At 48.0% G+C, this 15,468-nt stretch overlaps 1 protein-coding gene across 1 annotated transcript; it reads right to left on the bottom strand.

Moving 5' to 3' along the window:
• Positions 1-12,361: 12,361 nt before the first annotated feature.
• LOC119231488 (uncharacterized) lies at positions 12,362-14,564 on the bottom strand. The gene is made up of 3 exons (XM_037493222.1): positions 13,583-14,564; positions 12,591-13,468; positions 12,362-12,457 (listed from the first exon to the last, which is right to left on the bottom strand). Exons 1-3 carry the CDS (start codon positions 14,562-14,564, stop codon positions 12,362-12,364), a joined length of 1,956 nt encoding a protein of 651 aa, XP_037349119.1.
• Between the last annotated feature and the right edge of the window lie 904 nt (positions 14,565-15,468).

Below are 15,468 nucleotides of genomic sequence, written 5' to 3' on the forward strand. Positions count from 1 at the left end.
CGGTAAGGTTCCTTTTCCTCCAACTCCATTCCAGCACTTGTTGGTTTTTTTTTTTTTTTAAATATATGCCCTTGTCATGGGTGTGAGAGACATCTAATTGTGACTTTGACCTGAATCTTCTTTTTTAAAAGCAGCAGTGAACAGTTTTCTGTGCACCTATTGGCTTTCTGGATACCCTATTGGTAAATTGTCTTTTCATATCTGCTACCGATTTAATTGGATTGTTTGTTTTTCTATTGCTGAATTGCATATGTTTTTTAAATATATCGTGGATATTAGCCCTAAATGAGTTGTGTAACATGTAAATATTTTCTCCTATTCAGTAGGATGTCTTTTTAATCTGTTTATATTTTCTTTTGCTATATAAAGCTTTTTAATTTGAGGTAATCCCAATTGTTTATTTTTCCCTCTATACACCTTGCCATGAGGGTTGAGTCTCCAAAACATCTCCCTCACTGATATTGTGGAACATACTGCCGATGTTTTCTTCCATGTATTTATTATTATAGACCTCATATCTAAATCTTTTATTCATACTGAATTTATTTTTGTGCATGAAATTAGAGAGTGGTTCAGCTTCTTTCTTTTACATGTCACCATCCAGTTTTCCCAGTGCCATTTATTAAAAAGAGTCTCCTTTCCTATGTACATAGTCACGGTGATGGAGGATCAGGATAGAAAAACTGGAAAGGAGGTATCAAAAGACCAGAAACCTGGCTCCCACAATGCCAACAGGGGGAGGTGGGGGTAGAAGGGATTAGCATAGCCATTGACCCAGCTATAGGAACTAATACCCAAGTAGGTATTAGAGTGCTATAGGGACTGTCAAGAGCACAGACCTGAAGGTGAAGATATGGAGATTGAAGGCCATTGTAGAAATCTGTCCCCTTTCAAATTCTACAGTTTATTCAAAGACAACAACAAACAGGCCACTCCATGAAGGAGTGAGCCCCTCCCAACAGAAGAAAATTATGTCAGTGCAATCTTTACACTGGCTCAGGGCCACAGTCCTTCTGCCCACCTGTGCCTATGCAGGTGCTTGTTTTCACCAACTCTCCCTCTGCAGGGCAGCAGCTTCCTGCCTGCCCGTGAACTGTACCTGCCAGGACTTCTCTTCTCTGACCTACCTCAGTGGAGGCCGCTCTCCTCAAGGCCACCCACCTGCAACTGTATAGGCTTCTCTCAGCAAACCTGTCCCTTCGGGGCAGCTCTTCCTGCCCACTGGTATCTATGCAAGTGTCTCCTTTTTTCTATAAACCTGCTCTTTGAATATAACTAATGTCTCTGTCTCGTGGAGAAACTCGCCTGGGAAACACAGAGTGCTGCTGAAAGGGGAGCTCTGGTGAAACTGTCAGGGGGAAAGGATGTCTTGAGCTAATCCCATACAGGCTTTGTGGCCTCCACCTCCACTCCAGACCAAAGCCATCAAGACACCGGGAACTACATCATCACCAAAGGGAGGGTCGCTGGGACCTGAGGGTGAAGTTAAGCTGTCAGGTTTGGTATAAAACCAGACACGTGGGCCTTGAGGCTCTCTTGGCTTCATGGCTCTTGGCTCGCAGCCAGCTCTCAACTTGCCATTGGGATTCCAGGTCAGCAGAACGGGAAGGATGCATTTAAGACTTTATCTCCCTCTTTTCTCCCTGAGTTGTACATTTCCTCATTTCCCCTTCCCTTGTAAATAAACCTTTTATTAACCCTTGTGTGTGCCTGCAGTGGAGTATTAATAAGTCCCTTTTAAGTGCCTGGGTGAGGACCCACAGTCAGGCAACCTGTTTTATATTGGGGTTGCCCTGTAACAGTAGAACATTGCCCCCCAGACGGCCAGCCCTCCACCTCAGCAGTAGCAGGCCTTGCATGTCTTACTTGGTCCAGTGGCAGCAGGACTTGGGGAGACTGTGTAGAGGACCACAGTCTCTAATGGTCAGGGCTTGCTGCACCCCACCTGCTCCTACAGCTGCAGCTCCTCTTCCCACCATCTGTTGGTAACTGGGCCTTCTCCTTCTCCCTCTACTCTGTTAGTTAAAATAGATCTTTTTCTTTTGCTTCACCAAAAGCACTTTTGTTTGCATGATGTGCCACCAATGTCCAGGACCCAGAACTGGTGAGAGGTTCTGACCTGCTGTTCGTTTTCTTAGACCTTTGCCCAGTAACAATTGAGACTTTAGAGACTTCATGTTTCTCTGAATATAGTCAAAGCCTCCACAGAACCTTGATATTTGCTTGGGATGGTGTGGTGTCTTGAGGTTGCCAAGACAAAGCCTTAAGTAAGTTTCCTTGTTCAGTAAAATAGCCACCTACCTTGGAGTGCCTGCCTCTTTCTTTGTTTTCCCTTTGCTCTCTGCATGCCTGGCCCAGTACAGATTATACCTGGGTGGTTCTCCTGGGTTGTACTTCAACATTATTGAAAGAAAGTGAGCTGTACAAAGAAAAGAAAGGGCAGAGGGCATGTGGGGGCATAGTTTACTGCACAGAGAAAATCCTGAAATTAGGGTGGAAGGTATTATCACAAGAAAATAATAACAGCTCATATTTCTTGAGCTCTTCTGTGTGTTGGACCCTAAAGACTGAAAATGCATAATTATTTGTATCATAACAAGCCCGTGAGTAGTTATTGTGTTTTCACCGGTTTACAGGTGAGGAAACAGAGGTAAGAAACAGGGTATAACTTTCTTGTGGCCAGCAGAACTAATAGGCTGAAGGGCAGTGATCATTCCAAGGGGGTCCCTCTCCAGAAACATTGTTACTAGCCTTTGTGTTATTAGCCTTTGTGTTATTAGCCTTTAAGTTACCTCTTGCCTCCTCCATGAAGCAAGCAAAAGTGCATAGTGACCAGGAGAAGCAGCACAATTAATGAAATGAATATGATGTATTATAAAAAGGAGGGAGAAAAAAACAGGGACTTTTTCCCCTCCCTCTTGTTAGGGTGGTGACAGTATCGTTTAACTTGGATGCAGGAATGATGCGATGACACATCTTTTCAGGTGTGAACCTATAGCCTTACAAATAAAATACAAAATGTTGTAAATCATTACATCAATAAGCATAATTTAAAAAATTGGAAAAATAAATAAAATGGAGATGTAATAACACAGCAGGAAAATAAGTCGAGAATTACGGGGGATAACATCAAAGTAGCAAAAACCTGTCTCTGGAGAGGGTGGACTTTCAGCATCTTTAAAATTGTTATCATGATCGTGTACTATTTTCATAAAAGAATATTTGGAAATAGTTTCAACTGTGTAAGTGCATCAAAACATGGAATTCAAAATCCTGTTTACATCTCTCACAGACTTGTTCGACATTTAACTTATCAGGATTACTCTTTTTAACTGAAAAAGCTATTTTTTTTAAAAAAGGTCAAGTAGTATGAATTTAAAAAAAAAACTAGTCCCAGGTGACACTGTCAGACATGGCAGAGAAAGGGTCGGGCACAATTAGAAGCAAACTGGATTCCATCCCTGCTCCGGAGAAGCAGTTCTGACTTCGAAGGACAGGCGATTCTGTGCAGCCACAGAGCAGCAGCTTTGATCCTCTGGAACTGTGAAAACAACTTTCAGTGAACCAGGCTGCAGGGTGCCTGAGGAGACCAGCAGCCTCTCTGGATGGCTCTCTGTTTTCACAGGACTCATCAACGTTGCACTCTGCACAGTGCTATGCATTTTTAGCCTCAGTTGTCTTATTTTTCCATGGGTTTACTTCATGTAAGTACTTTTATGTTCTCTTTAAAATGGGGTTTCCTATTGGAATTGCCTAGTGAAGACGATCAAAGCATATTGCCTAAAGAACTTATCAAGCATTCATATTTTTGTATGTTTTATCTCCACCTGCCATGCATCTATCTATCTATCTATCTATCTATCTATCTATCTATCTATCTATCTATCTATCTATCTATCTATCTATCTGACATCCATGCATCCACCCACCCACCATACACCCATCCCCATCTGTCCATCCTTCCATACAAACTATCCGTCTAGCCCTGTATATAGTTCAACAATCGTTTATAATTCACTTGTCTATGTTATATTATTTTATCCTTCCAAATATCTTGAGGTAAATAGGTCAAGGAAAAAGCACTGAGTTCACTGAGAGAATTGAAGGTTGAATGAACTGTTTGTAACCATAACCAGTAAATGGTATACAAGGGACTCAACACCTTGTCTCTGTCTTCTCCCCTTCTCTTCCCTCCTTCCCAGCTGACTCTAGTCCAGCCCCATTAATTTATACTAACTGCCCCCCGAACATCCCAGGCCTATTACTTTTGGGGCCTTTGCAGAAATTATTCCCATTATAAAGAATGCTTTCCCCTCGGATGTCTGATTAAATTACCTCTCTTTAGACTGTTCAAATCCCACCTCCCCAGTGGGACTGTTACTGTCTGTTTAAATTGAAACCCTTGCTTCTTTGCCCACAATCTCAATCTCCTCTATATCCTTTATTCTCCATAGCATTTGTTTCTGGCTAACCTGTCAGATAATTTATGTGTGCTTGCTGCTTCTTTTCTCTCCTGCAATGAGAATGCAAGCTCCATAGTGTCTTTATTAAGTGTAGCGGGGACCCGATAGAACTCTAAGGTCTGCCTGCACTTGGTGCAATTGTAACTCTTGTGATTTGACGGTTTAGACGAGGACTAGGTTATTAAAGAGGATGTTTTTTGATATTTTTAAGCAAAATGATAAATTTTAAGTCATCTTAAATTCCCAGTAATAAAGCAGGCATTACCTCTTTCTTCTTTGTTCCTCCAGATAGAAGAAACTTGATGTCAAACCCTTCCTTTGTGGCTGAGTGGCAATGTGTGAGGATGGTCTAAGATTTAAAGACCCCCCCAAAAATTATACTTTTTTAAAAACTAAGATCACAAAGTGTGGCTTCCTGTCACACATTAGGGATTATCTAGCCACCACTGCTGTCAAAGTGGTTGGAGAGAAAAATGGAAGGAGAGGGGAGGGGAGGTGTCGCCACCAGGAAGCAGACCACCTTGTGGGCTTCCTCTGGGTAAGTGTCGCCAATAAAGCTCTGACCATAAACAGTGTCTTTCAATATGCTTTATTCACACAGGTCTCACACAATCAAACTCCATGCCTAGCACTACCTTATCGCTGTGTCCCTCCAGCGATCGCTTACTGCAAAGTCTCTTTAGTGGCCGGGGAACGAGTGTCTGGTTCGGCAGCTCGTGTTTAGTCTCTTGAACTAGGCGGCCCGAATCCTGTCTCGGCTCCTCAGGGACGCCGGGCGGCAGCAGCCTGGGAACCATGTTCGAGTCTTCTCTGGTGGATCTCCAAGGGGCGAGGTGGCTCTCAGTCGTGCAGTAGAACGGGCTGACCTTGAGCTCACCTCCAAGCCCAAGTGCTTTGCGATCGCTTGGTTTACATCCTTTCCCTGAGCTAGGTTACATCATTTCTTTTTCTCAATATACTTTCAATAACATATTTACATCCTATAATATATGTACATAAATATTTACATCTTACTTTCACCAAAATATTTTCTTCACTGCAAATTAAATCAAAACAAAAGAAAAATATTTGCTTTCACTCATCCTCGGACAGCTGGTGAAGCCAGTTGGGGGTCAAGGTGGTAGGGTGCTTCTCACATGGATGTTATTCTTATTGTGACTGGAACTTAGAGCCAAAGCTGATCATCCCACTCAGGGATGCTTGAGTCCTGATTTTGCCCCCAATTCTCTCTTTGACTTTGGATAATCTCGTTCCTCTCTCTGGACCTCTGTTTCCCCATCTGCATGACAAGGTGACTGGAATGAATGGATAGATTTTCTGAATCTTTCTTTCATCCAGAGCAAACTCAAGACTTCTGCAGGGAAATGGCATGTGCCCCTTCCTTAGGGAACAGGCCATGAGCCTGATGATCGTCGCCAGTGATGGGAGAAGGTCTGCTCTTCCCTCCATTCTTACAACCCCTAGAATGGAATTGAGGGGACTGAAAGGCTGCAGACCTCTCTGGAAGGCCTGGACCCAAGCAAAGCCTGCAGGAGGAAGCGTAACTCCCCTAGAGAGAAGTGATAGGAAGTGATGAAATAATCTGTTCAGGCCCTGAGCATCATGAACCTGCAGTGATGACGTGTAGACATCATACCTGCAGCACAGGTGGCACCATCTGCCTCTCGCAGAGACAGACAGAGGCTCAAGGAGTTTATGTGTCTGGGCCCAAAGTCTCAGTCAGTAAGGGACAGACCTGAAATCTTGATCCATGTTGTCCTTCTCCAGGCAATGTCCTTTATTACATGCTGATATCTGGCAGGGGGAGGGGTGCTGAGCTCACAAGGTGGTGAACATTCATCTGTTTTAGAAAAACCAAGGACTCTCTGAGGGTTGCCTACATCCACAGGTGGTGTCGTATAGGTGATTTTCATGCTTCATAAAAACATAATTTATATGATTTATAAAATTGTGTATGATTTATAAGCCTTGTTAAATAAAGAAGGGAGCTAGCAGGGCCCACGGATCTCTCTGTGCTATCTGACTTGGTCATTCACAGCTGGCCCTTTCTCAAAGGCTGTTCTACACCATGCCCTGGCCCAGGGCTGCTGTGGTCCTTCTCTTATGCCCATGAACCAGTCACAGTCCCAGGGTTCTGGGGTTGGGGTCTCAAGATGAACACTCACAAATCTGTACATCCAGTGTTTGATCAGGGATGCAAGCTCTGGAGCATCACGGAAGATTTCCTGGAGGCAGTGGTACTAAAGAAGAGTCTTAAAAGTGGACAGGATTGAAGCAGAGAGGCAGACATAGCAAGTATAAACTGTGGGAATGTACTGTGGGTCCCCAGAGTAGAGAAGGGAAGGGTAGCTGGTGTCCTGTCAGCTCTTACTTATCATGAAGTTGAGGCCTGGACAAGGGGTGGTCAGAAACTCAGCATAGTCCTGGGACACAGAATTTGAAGAGGGGCAGGTATCCTGGAAACACCGTCAACTTGATCAACCTGGGCCATGAGATAAGTCTCTCATCAGCACAAGGGACCCCCATATTTTTTTAGGGGGAAGAAGATTCAGGTTGGGGAAGAGGGAAAAAGATGGGACCTTATGATTATCTTTAGGACCTGATCATCGCCCCATGAAGAATACCCCATCTGCACATGGAAGGAGGAAGTGAGTCATCTTCTCAATGTGTCTGTTGCAAAATCTTTTCATTCTCGCCTCCCTAAGCAGGAGCCCTTTCCCTTTGCCTACAGTGTCACAGGCCCTCCAGCTCCAGCATCTGCTCCCAACTCAGAGGAGGCCCTGCCAGCTTCTAAGCCCAGGTGATGGCAAGGGAGTCCAATCCTGCCAAGCCACCCAAGCTCAGCTCAGGGCTGTTGGTAACCTCTGGAGACTCCTGCTCCCTTGCGGGCACATTGCTGTCTCCAGGTGCATGTCCTCACTTTTCCCTCTGCCCCAGTGCTCTCTCTGCAGCTACCTGCATGGTGACTCCTGCTGGTCATTCAGGCTTTGATTCAAACATCACCTCTTCCAGGAGACTTCCCAGATTGCCCTTTTGAAATAGTCTTCTCGATGTTCTCCATGTTGTTTCCCTCCCAGACTTGATGATTTATGTTTATCCACCAGCAGTTTCCACCTCTAGAAGGCAAACTCCTGGAGGCCAAGGAATGAATTTCCTCTTTACTTCCGCTTTCTCTTCCATGCCCAGAACAGTCTAGCACATAACAGGGTTCCATAAATATTTCCTGAGTGAGCCGTGGTAGTTTGCTTTTCTTTTTCCTTTCTGGTGATTAATATGTGTGGATTTCTCTTCAAAGAGCAGACTGTGTCGTCAGACCCACAGAGTGCCCGACTCTGGTGTGGCTCAGAACTCATTATCTTCCAACAGCAAGTGGAAAGATTCTTGGACAGAGATGTAAGAAAACACTCAAGTTCCCACTCTGACCTGGCTGACTTTCTGGTAGGTTCCCAGTCACACGCCATTACTGTCTCTGCAGGTGGGGAGGACCCTGGGCTCCTCTTGGCACCTGGCACATCTGCCTGAATTAGTAGCTCACCTCCCAATCTAATGTTGGGTCAGGACAAGGGAGCTGAGCATCTTTTTTAGAGGGGCTTTTGCCCAGATACCCACTGCAATTCAGAATAAGAAGGCTTTGTCTTGTCTGTTTTTAGAGCCCCAAAGAATCCATGAGTGCAGGAAACAAAGGTGCCTCAGATTGTGCTGGGCTCACCACCTGCACCCCAGAATCTCCATCTAGTGCTGTCCTGTCCAGTCACCATAAAGCTGTTCCTCCAATTCATCCCCGACCCAAACCTGCCACTTGACAGCTGTGGAACCTTAAGAAGTTTACTTGTGTGAGGTCCTCCTACTCTTTATTTAAGTTGTGGTAAAATACATAAAACATAAAATTTGCCATCCTGATGATTTTTATATAGTTCAGTGACATTAAGTCCATTTACATTGCTCTGCAGTCATCACCATCATGTTTCTCCAAAACTTTTTCATTATTCTCAACAGAAACTGTTCCCATTAAAAACTAGCTACCCATATCTCCATTCCCTCCCTTCCCTCTCTGTCTCTATAAAAACTCTTTCATTTTATGGCTGAGTAATAGTCCATCATGTGGATATACCACACTATCTGTTCACCCACTGATGGATATCTGTGTTGTTCCCTCTTTGGCTGCTGTGAACACAGGAGCACAAGTTTGATGGCACCATGTGGTGAACCTCAAGGACATATTGAGTGAAAGAAGTCAGACATATATTGTGTGAATTCATTCGTATGAAGTATCCAGAATAGGAAAATTGATAGAGGCAGAAAGCAGCAGTTGCCAGAGACTGGGAGAGGAGAAAACAGGCCATGTACACTCTTGAGGGTGATGGAAAAGTTTTGGAACTAGATAGAGGTGATGCTAGCACAACTGTCGAATGTGCTAGACACCCTAAAATTGCACATTTAAAGATGTTTGTTACTTTTACCTTGTGACAATTTCTCCTAAAAACACAAAGACTGTAAATAGTTCTGCTATAAACATAGGGGTGCAGTTGCCCTTTTGAGTTAATGTTTCTGTGTCAGTTGGGTAAATACCTAGGAGTGGAATTACTGGATCATATGGAAGCTCTGTCTTTAGTAGGTTGAGGAATCTCCACACAGCTATCCGTAGTGGTTGGATCAGTTTGCACTCCCACCAGCAGTGCAGGAGAGTTCCTTTTTCTCCACATCCTCACCAACATAAACAACCCAAATGCCCAAAAATAGATGACTGGATCAAGAAGATGTGGTATATATACACCATGGAATATTACTAAGCAATCAAAAAAGATAAACTCACACAATTTGCAGCAACATGGATGGAGCTGGAAAGGATCATGCTCAGCAAAATAAGCCAGAAAGAAAAAGAAAAATACCGGATGGTCTCACTCATAGCAGGAATTTAAAAAACCTAAATAAGGGACCAGGGAAAAGACTAATTGTAATACAGTAAAAACCAAAATCAACAGACAACTGTAAACCAGAGACACACTATGGGATGGGGGGGGAAGGAGGAATTGGGGTCAAAATAAGGGGGGTGCAATTGTTTGGGGTATATAAACAATGTATGCAAATGCATACATTGTGCAAAAATGAAAAATGATGTAAGAAATATATAAAATAAAATATTAAAAAAATAAAATGGCAAATATTTTTTGGAAAAAAAAAAAAAGGCTGGCAAGATATTTTTCTCTGTGATGTCAAACCCAAAGATTTGCCCAGGCAGTGAGGACCGGAGCTTGTTGAATGATCAAAGGTTTGCTTGAGAATGTTCCTTTACCGTTGTCCTTGAGGTTCCTGAGTGCTCCGGAGGATTCGTGGTCTGCCAGGTGGTACCTGAGGCCCAGGTGCTGCCTGGTTCTGGTTCCCTTGCTACTGAGCACAGAGCCCTGGAATTCAGAGGAAAGTGTGTGAAGACTAGGGGAATCGCAGGGCAAGGTTCTCCTGCGCTGGGGTGACCTGTGGGTGTGAGCTCATGAAAGTTCATCTCGTGGCTCTGAGCTTCTCTTCATCTTCTTCAACCAGCCAACTATGGGAGTAGAGTGAGAATGGGGAGACAGTCAGGTCCCTGATGCACACAGATGGGGAGGCACATTGAGTCTCAACCTGGGGCCAGAGGCATGGCTGAGCCTAAAGCTGGGGCCCATTTTACATGTAAAGATGGTAAAGATCCATCATCATCGGACTACCCCTTGACAGTGCAGAACTTCCTCAGGCAAGAAGATAAAAGCCAGAGGACAGAGAGGAACTAGTTTCATTCTTCTGTGTGTTCCAGTGGATGGAGAGGGCAGGGATGAGAAAACTGTGAGCTGCCATGCAGTCAGCGAGATGGCAGGCAAGGAGGCTATGGACGAGGAGGCTGGTGCTGCCAAGATTTCGTACTTTATTGCTGTCAAACTGTTAGGGGGAAAGGATGTCCTGAGCTAATTCCATACAGGCTTTGTGGACTCCACCCCCACTCCAGACCAAAGCCATCAAGACACTGGAAATGACAAATCCCATCATCACCACAGGGAGGGTTGCTGGGACCTGAGGGTGGAGTTAAGCAGCCATGTTTGGTATAAACCAGACACATGGGCCTTGGGGGGCTCCTCTTGGCTTCACAGCTCTTGACTGTCCGCCAGCTCTCAGCGTGCCATTGGGTTTCCAGGTCAGTGGAACAGGTAGGATGAATTTAAGAATTTATCTCCCCCTTTTCTCCCGGAGTTGTACATTTCCTCATTTCCCTTTCCCTTGTAAATAAACCTTTTATTAACCTTTGTGTGTGCCTGCAGTGGAGTATTAATAAATCCCTTTTAAGTGCCCGGGTGAGGACCCACAGTCAGGCAACCTGTTTCATATCAGGTTTGCCCTCTAACAATACCAGCTTTTCCAGTTGAGAAGAGCTGTCATAACCATTCATATCTTTGGTCCCCAACTTAGGCAGAGTAAGAGCTACTTGGCCTGAGAGGTTGGAGGCACTGTGCAATGTGGGATATGGCTCTCAGAGGCAGGGGGAGGTGAACAGGTGACTGCTTGGTCCTGAGGAGTGGTGTCTGTGGGTCTGCTACTCCTAAGCAGATCGTTTGGCCACTATTTTGTCACCTATAGTTCTAAGCAAGGTCAAGATGGCCCAGTCAGTTAGGTACAGAGCCCAACCCTTCAAGGTGCCCTTCAAATCAAACAAGAGCACACAGCAGGATCACGCTGGGAAGGCTATGCATCATGAGGTATGACCTGGAACACCCGGGAGGCTGAGGACAGATGTATGACAAGAGACCCCAGAGGCCGATCAGTGGAAGGCCTTGTTGATAAGATTGAAACCATGGCTGGGGGATTAGGGTGTGATCTCAATGACAACACCTAGTCATCAAGCAGATGAGCATTGCCTGGAGGGCAGACGCACAATCCCTGATCTTCTACATTTTTCCCCTTTCTTTAATCTCCTTCCCATTTCCTTTTGCTCCTCCCCCTTACAACCCATGCTGTAAATCAATAAAAAGGCCAGGATCTTGCTCTTCAGCAGCATCCTGCATTATGTAGCCTGCTCCATGACTCCCATTTCTTTATCAGTGTGGTGTTGCCCGACACAACAATGTCCACATCTTCAGTATTGGCTTCAGTGGCAGGCGCTGAGGCACTGCCTGTTAAACTGTGAGTGGCTGTAGACCCCTTGGGGGGTAGGCTGCTTCAGTGGCAGGCGCTGAGGCACTGCCTGTTAAACTGTGAGTGGCTGTAGACCCCGTGGGGGGTAGGCTGGAGTAAACAGGAGCCTGGGGTACAGGGGCTTCTTCTGTTTGTCACGGGGTGTCCCAGATTTGGGAGGGGAGGTACGCTAGCAGGAAGCAGACCACCTTGGTGGGCTTCCTCAGGGCAGGTGTCGCCAATAAAGCTCTGACCATAAACGGTGCCTTTCAATATGCTTTATTCACACAAGTCTCACACAATCAAACACCATGCCTAGCACTACCCTATTGCTGTGTCCCTCAAGTGATCACTTATGGCAAAGTCTCTGTACTCCCCAGGGAAGCGTGTCTGTGGCTCGGCAGCTCGTGTTCAGTCTCGAACTCGGCGGCTCGAATCCCGTCTCAGCTCCACAGGGACGCTCTGCAGCTGCAGCCCCAGAACCATGTTCGAGTCTTCTCCAGAGGATCTCTGGGGTGAGGCGGCTCTCAGTCCCACAGTAGAACAGGCTGACCTTGAGCTCACCTCCAAGCCCAAGTGCTTTGTGATCGCTCGGTTTACATCCTTTCCCTGAGCTAGGTTACATCATTTCTTTTTCTCAATATACTTTCAATAACATATTTACATCCTATAATATATGTACATAAATATTTACATCTTACTTTCACCAAAATATTTTCTTCACTGCAAATTAAATCAAAACAAAAGAAAAATATTTGCTTTCACTCATCCTCGGACAGCTGGTGTCTGGTAAGAAAATGTTCCATGACATTATGATCTACCAGCGCCCGCTTGGTGCAGTCTGTGTCTGTGATAAGCTGGTACCCGATAGGGATGTGCTAGATGTTTCCAACTGACATGCTTTCTGCAGGCGGTGTGGGGGGTAACTGGATGATTCCAATACAGGGGGCCCCCCAGCCCACCTGACTGTGCTGCAGACCTGAATATCACCGCCAGCGACGGAGAAGTTGTGTCCATGGCACTGACGTTGTTATCTGACACAGCTGGTGCAGCTGGAACAGCTGGTGCTGGTCGCTGGGCTTTAAGGGTGGGAGGGGCAGCCAGAGGCCTGGTGGGCTGGCCAGCCGAGGTCAGGGACGGGGTAGGAGGGGCTGGGGCAGGGGAAGCGAGGACACTGGGAAGGGGAGAATCTACACACATAGGGGTTGGGGATTGGTTTTTAGAGACGGGGGGCTGGAGAGAGGTTGAGGGAGTGGCGGGCTGGACAGCGGAAACAAGGGCCTGGGTAGGAGGGGCTGGGGCAGGGGAAGCGAGGACACTGGGAAGGGGAGAATCTACACACATAGGGGTTGGGGATTGGTTTTTAGAGACGGGGGGCTGGAGAGAGGTTGAGGGAGTGGCGGGCTGGACAGCGGAAACAAGGGCCTGGGTAGGAGGGGCTAGGGCAGGGGAAGCGAGGACACTGGGAAGGGGAGAATCTACACACATAGGGGTTGGGGATTGGTTTTTAGAGACGGGGGGCAGGAGAGAGGTTGAGGGAGTGGCGGGCTGGACAGCGGAAACAAGGGCCTGGGTAGGAGGGGCTGGGGCAGGGGAAGCTAGGACACTGGGAAGGGGAGAATCTACACACATAGGGGTTGGGGATTGGTTTTTAGAGACGGGGGGCTGGAGAGAGGTTGGGGGGCTCAGGGGCATGGGGGTGTGTGATATACGCGATGTCGTCACGACGATGGAATCTGTATGAACCAGAGGGATCTTCCACACTGGATGACAGCTGATGGGAATACAGCTGTCAATAGCCACACGAGGTGAATGAAGGATCATGCGGCCTCCTTCTCTATCAAGATTTGCTGCCTGCGGTGGATAAGCTGGAACAATCCGGACAAATTGAGGGGCACGAGGGTCAGTTTCACCCAGTTTCACAGGGCTCTCCTCTGTGTCCACCGCAAGATAGGGGAGCTTAGAGGGTGGGGGCAGCTCACCTCTCTCCCACGGAAGACTTGGCCTGGGCAGTGGCATGGGCCTTTTGTGCTTGCAGGCCCTTGAGCGGCCAGAGTCCGGTGGAGTGGAACTCAACTGGCTCGAGGACTTTCTGCCCTTCACGTCTCGAGATGCTGGTGAGACTGGTGGATGGTCTTCAGCCTTTACGTGTCGAGATGCTGGTGAGACTGGTGGATGGTCTTCAGCCTTTACGTCTCGAGATGTTGATGAGACTGGTGGATGGTCTTCAGCCTTTACGTCTCGAGATGTTGATGAGACTGGTGGATGGTCTTCAGCCAGCTCTTCCGGTGGCGGGAAGCCACCTGGGGCTGGCCTACAGGATGTGGCTGCCCCCTCCTCTGGCCTCTTCGGAGGCACAGCCTCCCCTGCGAGGTCTCCCGGGGAGCTGGGGGCAGGCATCGCAGAGGCCTCACTGGACGGTTCTCCGGGTGGTGTGGACACGTCCTCCTCCTCTGCGATGTTCGGTGGTTCTTCCACCTTCACCTCCGTATCCTCCCGGGCAGGTCTTGGGCACGGGTGACTGGAGGTGTCTCCTCTCTTCCACTCAGGGTCTAGTTTGAATGGTAAGGAGGAGAGATGACATTTGCCACGAATGGCAGGAATAATTCTGGCTCTACAGCGCCCAAATGTCATTGAATTGCGAGCCGAGAGCACAGGCTTCTTGGGGGGGTTCCCCCATGATGCGGGGGGGAGCCTCCCCACACCGGAGCACACGGCAGGCGTGATGGTGCATCGCCTTGGGGGCGCGATGTTGATGCCCGGTGGTGATGGCGAGCGCTGCCGGTGGAAGCTCCTGGGAGCCGGCGGGCTGGCAGGGGCCGGAGCGGCTGGGGGCACCCGGCCAGGCCCAGCGGGGTGGACACGAGGTTGTCCAGGCGGGCGCCGGCCAATGAGAGGCCTGCCGCGGTGGAGTTGCTGCAGGCGGTGGCAGAGACACCGATATTTACTCAGTAGATTGCCCATTGCGGGCGGAAAGTGCGCCAACGACCGCGAACTGATCGGGAAGCGGGGAGAGCAGTCCCTGGGCTTCCTTCTCCTCCGGGGATCTAGCGCGCACTGGCCGCCTCGGGGACTGTGACGGTCCTTGGGACGTCACAGAGGAGGGCAGGGGGCTGACGCGAGCCTGCGGCCACGTCATCCAGCCAAGGGCAAGACCCCATCGTCCTGTCTCTTCTCTGACCGTCCCAGCAGATGCAGGTGTGGGCATCGGATGGGTCACTCTGTGGGGGCTGTTGGGGACCCCAGAGATCCCATGTGCCAGAGCTCTCCCCCCCCCCGGGGTTTAGCATTCCGTGTCTGGGTTGCTTAGGCGGCCCTCGTGCTCCGCTCCCCTCCCCCATCACTGGTCCCTATGGACTGAGCCTGCAGAAAGTGAGGGAACACCCCCCCTTCTCCTCAAGCACTCCCCCATTCTTTTCAGCAACCCCCTACCCCTCCCACCACCATCCTGCCCAATATCTCTGCACCACCGCCCTCTCTATGGCCACTCAGGCGCCCTCATCACCAGGTTTCCCAGGGTGGGCTGTGGCCGTGCTGTCACCTGGTGGCCTGCGGTGCCCCAGGACTGGACCTGCACCATCTCCCTTCCCCGAGGGTGTGTCCTCTCGCCTCCTTTACATACATTTCATAAAATAGCATTTAAATTTTGGACCTTCCTTAGGTCACACAGGTACTAGTGGCTCAACCAAGATTTGAACCTAGCTTGTGGGATTCCAGAGTTCCTGCTCTGGACTGTGGTCCCTCTTTATGGCATCATGAGTTACCTACCATTTTTGCAGTAGTTTTTAGGGTATTTATACCTGCCATAAAAAGAGCGTGTGCACGCCCAGTCTCCCACAGTGACCACTGTCCACACCATGCTCTAGTT

This window comes from Talpa occidentalis, unplaced genomic scaffold (genome assembly GCF_014898055.3).
Source record: "Talpa occidentalis isolate TD23 unplaced genomic scaffold, MPIMG_talOcc4v2.1 talOcc4.7, whole genome shotgun sequence".
NCBI classification, from domain to species: Eukaryota; Metazoa; Chordata; class Mammalia; order Eulipotyphla; family Talpidae; genus Talpa; species Talpa occidentalis.

Coding starts and splice junctions, on each gene's coding strand:
- LOC119231488 (XM_037493222.1), bottom strand. CDS start 14,564: ATGGGCAATCTACTGAGTAAATATCGGTGTCTCTGCCACCGCCTGCAG. Junction 13,469..13,582: donor AAGTCTTCCGTGGGAGAGAG/GTGAGCTGCCCC, acceptor GGATTGTTCCAG/CTTATCCACCGCAGGCAGCA. Junction 12,458..12,590: donor CAACTTCTCCGTCGCTGGCG/GTGATATTCAGG, acceptor ATCGGGTACCAG/CTTATCACAGACACAGACTG.